The sequence below is a fragment of the Staurois parvus genome, unplaced genomic scaffold (assembly GCF_062004578.1).
Source record: "Staurois parvus isolate SC_StPar_1 unplaced genomic scaffold, SC_StPar_1.0 ptg000931l, whole genome shotgun sequence".
NCBI classification, from domain to species: Eukaryota; Metazoa; Chordata; class Amphibia; order Anura; family Ranidae; genus Staurois; species Staurois parvus.
The window spans coordinates 569,695-581,500 of NW_028318727.1; the positions used below are offsets into that span (position 1 = coordinate 569,695).

An 11,806-nucleotide genomic window follows, 5' to 3' on the forward strand; every position below is an offset into this window, starting at 1 on the left:
GTAATAGCGATGGCCATGAACAGCTAGTGCGCACCTTACACCACTTTAGCTGAGATACTGTACAATCAGCTGACTGTGGGTGGCGCTCTTCCCTTCCCTGTACCCAGGAGGGTGCTGTGTGTGTGTTAGTGAAATTACAAAGCTGTGAGATGCCCGTCTGCATTCATCTTCCATGTATACACAGCAAAGTGTCTGCTGGTTATTAGAAGTCCACATTGTTCTTTCATTGCATTTACGGCCCCATGTACACGGGACACTTCTGAACGATGGAAACTGACTGCTGGAAAATGTAGGTTAAAAAAACGTCTTTTTAGCCACGTTTGCATACCGCGTTTATGCGCGTTTGCGTTTAGAAGCGTTTTTTGAAGATAAGCACAGGAGAACCTCCCAAATGCCCAGAATGCACTGAAAAGTGGTAAATTATTAACTATTTCAGACTGTTTCAGAGAAATACAGGGAGTAGAAGCAGAGACAGCAGTATGTGTTGAGATTAACTTAGGTGTGAGTTGCTCATTAACATTTCTTTTGTTTCCAAGGGTGGGAAAGGTGTCTGGTGGAGGGAGTCATTAAGGCCACCTGGCGGGGGGTCTTCATGAGGAATTTGAGGTGTGAATGGTCATTAACATATCTTTTGTTTCCAAGGGTGGGAGAGGTCTGAGGTGTGAATTGGTCATTACAATGTGTGACAAACTTGGTGGGAACATCCTGTGTTCAGTGTTTTGTCCATCTGAGTACCTTGAAAACGCTTTGCATGCATTTTTAATTATGAAAAAAGGCTCTGGCCAGCATCGGGAACTGGAAGAGTTAAAAAAATATTTCAGTCGTGAATGCTTATAAACGCGATTTGCCGCGTTTACAAGGTTTTGCGTTTGAAACGCTGATAAAATCGACTGCATTAAAAAAACTACTGTAAACTAAAATGGCTGTAAACAACTGTAAAGGACGATGTGTACATGGACACATAGGAAAACATTAGAGGGAGTTCAGGGGCTGCTGAAAAAAACACTGAACAGCTCCTAAACGTGAGTTTATCAGCTGCAGTGTACATGAACCCTAAGACCAGTTCATGGCACAATGCGGTGCAGGAAACCTGCGTTCTGCAGCGAGTGTCAGTGTTAAGTCAATGACACCCTAAACGCAGTGCATTTGCATGTCCTGGATCACATGGTGCTGAAGTACCATGCAATCTGGTTGCTCTGCGTTTTTTAAAGCAGTGCATGCCTTACTTTTGCTGCATTATGGTGCAATTCAGCCTCTTCAAATTTAATGGTCTAAAATCGCACCGCATTGAATCACATGTGAATCACACCTGAACATGGAGCACCTGTATGTAAAAACAAACTGTGCCACTTTGACCAAAGTAATGACCTGAAGCCTGGCCAAAAAAAAAACCCCCAGAGATGACATCATCCCTTCCTGCCTTGTTTCTAGGATGTTGCTAAGACACTCCCAGCCAATTCAAACTTCCTTCCATGAGCTTTCTATACCCTGTCACAGTAACAGTTGGGAGTGTCTTAGCAACATCCTAGCAACAAGGCATGATTCCATCTCTGGGAGTTTTTTGGCCAGGCTTCAGTAGGTACTTAACTGGCCTCTACCTTCAGCAAGGGCATTATCTAACTTTAACCTCTTAACGACCTCCCGCCTACAATGTACTGTGGACAGGTGGACGCTGTAGGCAAAGCAACGTACTCATTTGTCGCCGCCTACTTCCGGGTATCAGGCATGCGCACATGTCCCCCCTCGCCCGCACCCACTGCCAGCAAGTTCCGGCCAACGATTCACGTCCGGGAAATGTTGATAGGCTGTGTACAATCACAGCCCAGAGCTCTGTGTTGGTAAACAACACAGAGCTGTGTACAGAGGGAGCGATCTGTCAGTTTCTCATCCCTGCAAACCAGGGATGAGAAACTGAGGGATCTAGTAGTAAAAGCAGCACACTGTACACAAATTACACATCGTTAGACACATGTTTAACTCTGATCGACCTAGAGGTTAACCCCTTCCTAGCCAGTGCCATTAATACAGTGACAGTGAAGAGCATTATCAGTGATCACTGTATTAATGGCACTGGTGATACCAGTTGCAGTTAGTCAGATCCCCCTCCTAGCGTGAGTGTCAGATTGCCCGCCGCAGTTATAAGTCGCTGATCACCGTCATGAGTAATATAAAAAAAATAAAATAAATACAAATTCTAGTCTTTATACCATAGTTTGTAGACGCTATAACTTTCACGCAAACCAATCAATATACACTTATTGGGATTTTTTTGTTACCAAAGACATGTAGCAGAATACATTTTGGCCTAAATTTATGAAGAAATTTGATTTTTTTAATTTTATTGGATGTTTTATTGCAGAAAGCAAAAAAAAAGTTTTTTGGGGTTTTTTTTACATTTTTGGTATTTTTTTTGTTTATATTGCAAAAATATAAAAAAAACCCAGTGGTGATAAAATACCACCAAAAGAAAGCTCTATTTGTGTGCAAAAAAAATATCAATTTCAAATGGGTACATCATCGCATGACCACACAATTACCAGTTAAAGTAGCGCAGTGAGAATTAGCAAAAAAGTTCCTGGTCATGAAGGGTGTAAAACTTTCCAGAACTCAAGTGGTTAAAGTGGATTTTGGGAGAAAAAGGATATAATTGAGTGTCACTTTAATGTAGCACCCTCCTAGTCAGCTAGGGGGAGCTAAAGTTTTAATTGTTAGTCAGGAGGGCTGAGTAGCAGCCTGGGTGTGATAGCTAGCAGTGGTCAAATTTGGTTCAGAGCTGAGAGGCTGTGTAGATCAGCTATCTGGGACTTCCCCCTGCACTAGAACTTTGGAGAAAGTTCTAGAAGCAGTGGGAGGAGGTGAGGAGTGGCTGGTCTGCACTCTCTTGGCCAACATCCAACAGGAGGATTGGCTTGGGGCCATGACAGCCCTTAAGAGTGAGCGAGCCTGCTCAGTAGCAGGAGAGTTTGGGTGGAAGATGGAGAAGTGAGGCTGGAGAGCAGGAGCCTGGGAGGGGGCCCAGATGAAGAGGGGCTCACCTACAGGCAGAGGATCTTGGAAGGAGGAAAGCTCAGGACTTCCCTGGCCCCCAGAGAGAGGACCACCTTTGCAGCAGGGAAGAAGCGGCCCAGCTAGATGGCTTGGTAGCAGCCATTGACCTACCAGGAGCCTGGGAGGGGGTCCAGATGGAGAGAGGCTCACCTACAGGTAGAGGATCTTGGAAGGAGGAAAGCTCGGGACTTCACTGGCCCCCAGAGAGAGGACCACCTTTGCAGCAGGGAAGTAGCGGCCCAGCTAGATGGCTTGGTAGCAGCCATTGACCCACCAGCAGCATGGGAGAAGGACTGCGTGAGTAGACCTGCACCTCCTGGGCCAGTAAGGGGAAAGAGCACACTAGTGGGAAACTGGATTAACAACTACCCAGGACTGTCCTACATTTACAGTGACAGGCACTGGATCCCCTGCCCAGGGATTCACCCAGAACAGCCAGATTAAGAGAATCTGGGGTCTGGGGTGGTACTACAGGAGATGCTGGCTAGCTCTCCAGAAGATAAATTTTGCTGTAAAGACTTGTATATAGTTCCAGAAAAGTTTGTCCTCAGTTACTATACCCTTTGGGCATCTCATACACCCTTTATCCCATCCAAGTTGAATTCCCCTTGAAAAAAAAAAAAATTCAAGGACTGGTTACTGTCACCTGGATGCAGGTCTATGTGAAAATGCGTGTTGACTGGCTGTGCAGGACCCAAAACTTCAGCGACTCCTAAGGGGGTAGTGCTACATTAACTATGTACAACATTGTGAGACTTTCATTCCTCAATCAGTCTCTTTCCTTCACAGGAGCAGAAGCCAACCCCAGCTGGGAACACATCCTCTTCACGGCCTGCCACAATCGCCATCTTCATACGACCTCACCCCTCAGGAGGCTCCAGTCGTGGCGGGATGAATGGAAGGGAATCCTAGAAAGTAAGCGTTCTCAGCTTTCCGAAGGATGCAGGGAAACCCGTCAAACAGAGCCGAGGGATTAATTAACCAATCAGAACAAAGCCATCTACAAATCTCTCCTCCCCTTTTGGATGTAATTGGATGAGTCTGGTTCTCTGAAGCTGTGGATGCCAATGGGGAAGACGGTCCAAACACATTTCCCGTAATGGGCCATTCCATTACATAAGACGGGGTGGGGGAGTGCCTGAATTACACTGTATTCGAATTTATACGCACAACCTCTTAGGCATTATTATTTTCTTATCCTGTTTTGTTTTTTTTTTTTTTTAGGGAATATTTAATTGTTTCCTCTCTAGTAATAGAACAGAAAGGTAAAGGTGGGATCATAAGCAGCACTCTACCATATCGAGAATCTTAACATATTCATTTATGTTTTTTACATTTTTTCTTGTTGATATTTTGAGTATATTTATTGAGTTTTACTCCATATATAGAATAGATAGATGTTTTTTAAAGATGCCTTGTAAAATGGATACCTATGAGTGTATCAAAGAGAGAACTAATATGAGGATATATATAGATATAGATATATATACAGTATATATATATATATATATATATATATATATATATATATATATATTTTTTTTTTTTTTTTTTTTGCTACAGCTGCTTTAATGCATTTGGTTTCTTTCCATAGGTTCACCCCATGGACTCTGAGTGCATGGGGGTGTTGGTGCCTTTTTCAGAGATAGTGGCTGAACTCCAGGCAAACAGCTAAATATACAAGTGAAATACATAAAGGAACTGTTTGTCAAAACATTTGTTTTCTGGCCATCCTGTCCTGAGAATTACACAGCTCTGTCGTACAGCACGGCCCTGTTTGGCAGGGGAGCAAGGCCGGGTTTTCTCCATTGCATTTCAGTTACACTTACAGGTCTAGTCCCTCCCCCAGCCTGTGACTGGACAGTGCAAAGAGATGCAGCAGACACGTGAGGTCACTTTTCTGTCTCCTCCTATTGGCATGCTCCTTGCACTGCAGTAAAACTGATTGACTCCTTGTGCTGCTTCTCCTTCCTGCCGTGTGAGCTCAGTTGTACAAGATGCTGATTTCACATTTAGATACGTACACTGCTTACAGCACATTCAGATGTGCTTTCATCCTTGAAGAGTGATCCACATTCGGATCATTCTTCAGAGAGCATATACCAATGTTATAATTTTTTATTTAATAAACTCATAAATTTGCGTTTTTTTTCTAAGCCGTGGTTTGGTTCCTTTTGGGACATCTTTTAGAGTGAGCTCTTTGCTTGCATTATTTATTTTGTTTTTTTTGGTTGGATATATTTCGGCCTCAAGAACAACACCCCTAATAATGGTGAGTGGGCAGTTAATGTTTCCTGTAGTGGTCCTGGCTGTTTTTAAGTTGTAAGGTTTCACCCCCGGTTCACACCTATGCGACCTATGCTCTGAAAAATGATCCGTGTTTAGATCACTTTTTATTGACAGGTGAGGAGGCGATATGAAGCCCCCGGTTGACACCTATGCGGCCACGCGGGCCCCGTTTTGCTCGGGAACGAGAGCCCATTCATTTGAATGGACTACCGTGCCTGTGACACTCAGGGAAAGAAGTCCCTGCACTACTTTGGAAAACGCAGCCCGCACGAGAACCTCGGTTCCCAGTACGGTTGCGTTTTCCATTGCGGGCGCGTGCCGATAGAACTAATGGCACCCACCCGCAGGTCCGCAATTCTCTGTGCGGGTGGTGCGGCTGCACGGATTTTCGTGCGGATCCGCAGCGGCACCACCCGCATAGATGTGAACCGGGGGTCAGAGAGCATTGGACAGGCAGCATCCCGCACTAGCGTGCTGCAATTGCTTGCGTTTTCGGGGCGCTTGCAACCCCAATGGGTTGTGCTCCGCAGATGCTATGCCTTCCATAAACAGCAGGGGGTATAATTCCTGCTATGGCCAAGAAGCAAAGCATCATAGCCACAGCATATGTACACCACCTGGCCGCTGACTTTTCAGCTAAGGAGGGTAGTGAATTGGAGCGGTAATAAGGCGGCTTAACTGTGGGGTTTTACCGGCTCTCAGCTAACAGTGTGAATGAGCCCAGAGATCTAGGCAAATCTTAAAAATGCAGTTGTGTATACCAGAAACATATCAGATTTTGTTTTAAAATACAGCTAGTGTTAGTGCCTCAGTCCGTCTTTATGTTAGCCTCCTCTGCAAAGCAGCGTGCTGCTGCAATAACTCCTTTCTGTGTTGCTGCACCTTCACTGCCCAAGTCACTGGAAAGGGGCAGGATGGTGACACCACTGTATTCCTTTATCTCTAAGGCTAGGTTCACATCTGTGCAGGTGGTGCCGCTGCGGATCTGCACAAAAATCCGTGCAGCCGCACCACCCAGACAGAAGAATGCGGACCCGCGGGCGGGTGCCATTAATTCTAATGGCACGCCGCCCGCACTGGGAAACGCAAACGTACTGGGAACTGAGGTTCCTGTGCGGGCTGTGTTTTCAGAAGAAGTGCAGGGATTTCTTCCCTGCGTGGCACGGGAGTCCTTCAAATGAATGGGCTCTCGTGCCTGGGCAAAACACGGCCCCCGCAGGAACGCGGATATGTGAACCAGGGGTTATAGAGAAGGTGGTGTCACCATGTTGGCTGTCCAGCCTGGTAGAGGTCCATACATTTCAAAAAGCATCAAAAGGATCTGTGGTTTGAGCACAGTCATCTTTTATTAGGTTGACACTTTTTAATGTGTTATTCAGGTGCTTTTTTTATGCGTTTTCTATGTGGTTTTCATATGTTTTTCATGCACTCCCATTGAAGTCTATGGGGCCAAAAATGCACAAAATGTTGCCCCAAAAGACTCACCTGCACCTCTGTCCAAGTCACATGGAACCACGGTGCATTGATGTGAAAAGGCCTGTAGACATAAATGGGATTTTTCTTGTGGTGCATTGATTCTTGAAGTGCAACAAATTGCCCAGGTGTGAACAGGGAACTAAACTTACCTTTACTTCAACAGTCCCAACCCTCGCTGGAGTTGTCATCTCCTCCTGTGTGCCAATCTTTGGCTATCTTCATTGGCTGGTGCGGGATGACGTCACTGCACAGGAGTCTGTCATCCTGGGACACAGTGATAGTGCCTGTCGTGTGGGCTGAACTGTGCATGCACAGCTCAGTTTGCATGCCAGAGAAGACAGCCAACAGGCAGGTAGGTGTATCTTATTGCAGGAGAGCCTGCCTGTTCGCAATTTGCGTTAACATCGAACTGCCACACATAGGCGTCCATGGGGAACGACTTTTCTGTGCTGAGAATGCGCTCACTGTACAGTAACTAAGCTGTCACAGGCAGCTACCGATGCATACTGTGATTGAGAGTTTCCGATCATGTGACTGCTGTGACAGCCAATTGCAGCGCTCAGAAATTTGGAAAACCTGTCTCTGCCTCCTGGCCTTTAGATCCTTTTACCCTAGGCTCACATCTGTGCGGGTGGTGCCACTGCAGATCCGCACGAAAATCCATGCAGCCGCACCACCCGCACAGAGAATTGTGGACCCGCGGGCGGTTGCAATTAGTTCTAATGGCATGCTGCCCGCACTGGGAAACGCAACCGTACTGGGAACCTCGGCTGCATTTTCCAAAGAAGTGCAGGGACTTCTTCTCTGCGTGTCACAGACACAGGAGTCCATTCAAATGAATGGGCTCTCATGCCCATGCAAAATGCGAGCCCGCATATATATGAACTGGGGGTCACGGGCACGGGAGTCCATTTAAATGAATGGGGTCTCGTGTTCGTGCAAAATGCAGCCCGCACAGCCACATAGATGTAAACTGGGGGTTAAAGACCGTTAGGGGAGGGGGGGGGGGGAGTGAAGGAATAAATAAGATAGCATGTTATAGTTTTTAATTACTACCAATACTTTTAAACTTTGATCTTGGTTTTGCCTTTTTTTTCCTTTGTTTTAGTTTATGGTGCTTTTTGCGAACAATAGATTTGCGTGGTGAACTTGTATTTTGGGTGTCTTCTGCACCTTGCACAGATCTGAGCCAGACTTTCCTTGGTGGGCAGTTTATGAATCCTTGGGGAACTGAAAGGTATCTGTTTATAAAGCATTCATCGGACGAATGTCACTCACGTTTGGGCACAAACGTTGGCCGTAATTTCTGCAATGGATTAATTCCTCTGATTATCAGCTCCATCTGGTGGCCAAAATGCAGCACTACTTTCTGAAATACCTTAATGAGAAACTATACTGCATTTTAGTCACTAGATGGAGCTAATGATCATTGGAATAAATCTATTTTACTTATTACAGGTACTCCTATAGTGCTGTCAATTTACACAGTGCTTTACGTGTGTGTGTACTATATATATATATATATATATATATATATATATATATATATATATATATATATATAGTACATTCACATCAGTCCCTAGCCCTCAAGGGGTGTACAATCTAAGGTCCCTAACTCACATTCATACATACACATATTAGGGCCAGTTTAGACAGGAGCCAATTAACCTACCAGCATGTCTTTGGAGCGTGGAAAGAAACTGGAGAAAACCCAGAAGCCACAGGGAGAACATGCAAACTCCAGGCAGGTGGTGCTGTGGTTGGGATATGAACAAACAACCCTAGTACTGCCAGGCATAAGTGCTAACCACTTAGCCACTGTGCTGCCCTATTAGTGAAATTACGGCCAAAATTTGTGCAGCGTACACAAATGCATGTGACATTCGTTCAACAATTTTTTTTTTCAGAGTCAGTGTATTTCTGACTAAACTTGTCCTACTTTTAGGAGTTATGTGATTATTTCTCCCATTTTTACTGCTTTTTTGTCATTGAGTTACTAGTTCAGCCTTAGCTTTAGCTTCTACCCTAGTTCCCATTCCTCAGGGTTTGTGTTCCTGTTTTTTGATCTAGGGGTGAATGAATCCTGTTATTTCCGACGGATAACTAACAGGCCTTTGCTACATTAGAGAATTCACGCGTTGCTTTGATTTTGCTGGTTCAAAAACAACAAAAAAAAGCCACTAAAGTTTTTGGTGCATTTGCGGCATTTCTGAATAAATCCACACCTATATTGAACAAATAGCCCTTTAAGGCTGGGTGAAGACCTGCCTCTAAAATGCCGCACCTCTGAAAAACAATCTGTGTTTAGATCACTTTTTATTGACAGGTGAGGAGGCGATATGAAGCCTCCCCACCGCCTGTTTTAACCTCATTATTGCTGAACAAATGTGCCTCAACCGCATGCAGGGCATTTATGGTGCTTCCCCATTCACTCAAATAGGTTGCACTTTTTGGACCGATCACTACGGGTTGGATGAATTTTGCTGTTAAGCACTGCAACCATTGCCATTGCAGCTTATGGGGGGGCGATAAAATGTGGCTCAACTGTGCTTTTTAACACCCCTCGTCCACATGTCTAAATGAGGCCTTACTGCTTCATGAAAAACTATAATTTGATTAGTGGCAGCACAGGTACCTATCTTCCGATTTTGGTGATACCAGAGTATTATAAATGGTCGTTGCTGAGTCTTGTCTATGGTCCAGACATGAAAGAAGGCCTCTGAATGCAAAACTGTCTGGGTTGCCCCTAGCAACCAGATTTTTCCTTCCATTTTAATTCTACACTGACGCCTCTCAGAGGAGAGTTAGTTGCTATAGGCAACACAAGTGGTTTTCTTTTAGATTTAAGGCCTGGTCCCACTCTGTCAGCCATTTATGACATGGGCAAAGGCAGCAGGGGGCCTCTAATGGTGGTAGAGTGCTGGTTAAGTCCTATAGTTCTTATATTAACATATGAGATATAGTTACTAACATTTTAAATTCATTTCTAGGGTCACTTTGCTGATCAACCAGTGAAAGATGACCAGTTGTATTTATACCATCTCTAGACTGGGTGTTCTCAACCCCATTTTGAGACCACGGTCCCGTAAATTCTTTCAAAACCTTCCATGCCCCAACGGTGGGCGGCAGAAGGCCACTCTGGGCAGTTATGGGAGGTTGTGGCTCTATGGGAGCTGGGAGGCACTGTGGAAGGTTAGGGGATCTGAAGCTAGTTAGAGTCCTGGGAAGAGGGAGGCCATGGCCTGGAAGCTGTCTATGGCCTGGTGGTTGAGGATTACTTGTCTGACCCCTTCATGCCGAGCATACTCAAATATATGGCCTCTTGGCGGCTGGGCCTTGACGCATATTTGTGTACCGTTTGTAAACAAACATGTGCTGAGAGCGCACAGGCCTGTGCGCTCCCAGCACGTTTCAGTGATCTCTTCTTGAGATCGGGACCTTTTCCGATCATGTGACCGCCATGACAGCTAGTCACAGCGGTCATGTGACCCTAAACTCCTCCCCGCCTCCCAGCGTCTGATACCTCTTAAAGGGCCGGGAGACGCGAAGGGGTTAAAGGATACATTTCCAAAGTGATAAACTGTTCCTGGAAATTAGGCCTTGTTTACACGTGGCGTACTAAGCCTACGCCCATGGAGGGCCATGTTTACCCACACAGGGATGTACTGGTGTTCTATACATTCCCATGCAGGCAGGCCCAGTCATGCCAGCCAGAACGTAGCGGCCAGTCTGACATCTGTGTGGGTGCGGGTGATGGTGCAGGCCCCTGAACGTGCATCTACTGCATCCCAATGTATGGGTCGGGATACATGGTACATCTGTACATCCCTGTGTGGGTAAACATGGCCGTCCACAAGTGTACGCTTTAGTATGACCCAAGTAAATGAAGCCTTAGAGTTCTATGTTTGGAGTTATAGAAAGATGCAAATTGCGTTGTAAGTTTTGAGGAAAAACTCAATATTTACCTCATGAAAAAGCAAAAAAACGATGTGCTGAACAAGCTGAGAGCTGGGCAGTTTGAGCAAATTTCTATTTTGCTAATTATTTACCTCAGAAAACGTAAAAAAAAAAAAAAAAGTGCCCACTGGTGAATCTGCATACGTCAGAAAATGACAGTCATCATGAAGAATCAAGCTTGCCGTGTTGTCAGCCATGCTGGTTTTATAAATGTCCCCTGCTATGTACATTTTGGCTTTTGCACCTCAGTCACTGTAAACCATCACTATACGGACACTGCCTATGTATACAGCCCGACAATGGGAGCCGGAATTCGGGCCTAGCGATGTGTCTGGAAGGAGGATTTTTCTTGTTGTCCATAGCAACCCTATTACCTCTTATATTCTTCCATTGTAGCATGAAGGGACCTCTCAGAGACAGTGATAAAGGGGGCCCCAACTAAGGGCCACAATTCTGAAAGGGCTAGAATTGTCTGAGACGTCTGATTGGTTGCTATGGGCACCACAGACTGAGGTAATTCTTCCCTCAGACGATTCCGGTGTGCAATGTGATGAAACTGTGATATGAGGTGAGGGATGGAGCGTCTCATTGTAAGGAATGCACGGGTAGCCATGAGAAGTGTGGAAATATATAATATTTAATAAAGATATCATATTTATCCCTCTGTGTGGTGGTGTCGTTATTTGGCGCTCATTACTAACGTCGAGTCGCGGGACTCATCTCAGCTTGTTTAGCAAAGTGCAATCACCCATAGCAACCTGACAGTAATGGCTTCTCACTGTGCCGACTGCAAAATAAAGGGAAATCTGGATAATCCAATCTGCACCTCAACCAACCAAGGCTGTCCAAAGTAATGGCAGGAATACACGGTAAGAAAATCGACCGATCGGTCATCTGACGACTGATCGGCGTACGTTCGTTGGTCGAAACCGTGGCCCACATTAACCAATGGAAAAAAAACATTCGTCGAGCAATACGTAGTGTTGATGTCTTCCATACAAGTGGAAGTGATGTAGTGTGCATGTGACCTTGT

The 11,806-nt window shown here is 45.3% G+C and overlaps 1 protein-coding gene across 2 annotated transcripts in view; it reads left to right on the plus strand.

Annotated features, from left to right (window-relative positions):
• NT5M (5',3'-nucleotidase, mitochondrial) overlaps window positions 1-11,431 on the plus strand; it is a 36,491-nt gene extending 25,060 nt beyond the window's left edge. For both annotated transcript variants that reach the window (XM_089656723.1, XM_089656724.1), the window contains one exon: window positions 3,838-11,431. In XM_089656723.1, the coding sequence (XP_089512849.1) occupies window positions 3,838-4,025 (188 nt within the window). In that variant the 3' untranslated portion in view covers window positions 4,026-11,431. The remainder of the gene's footprint in view (window positions 1-3,837) is intronic.
• The last annotated feature ends 375 nt before the right edge of the window (window positions 11,432-11,806 follow it).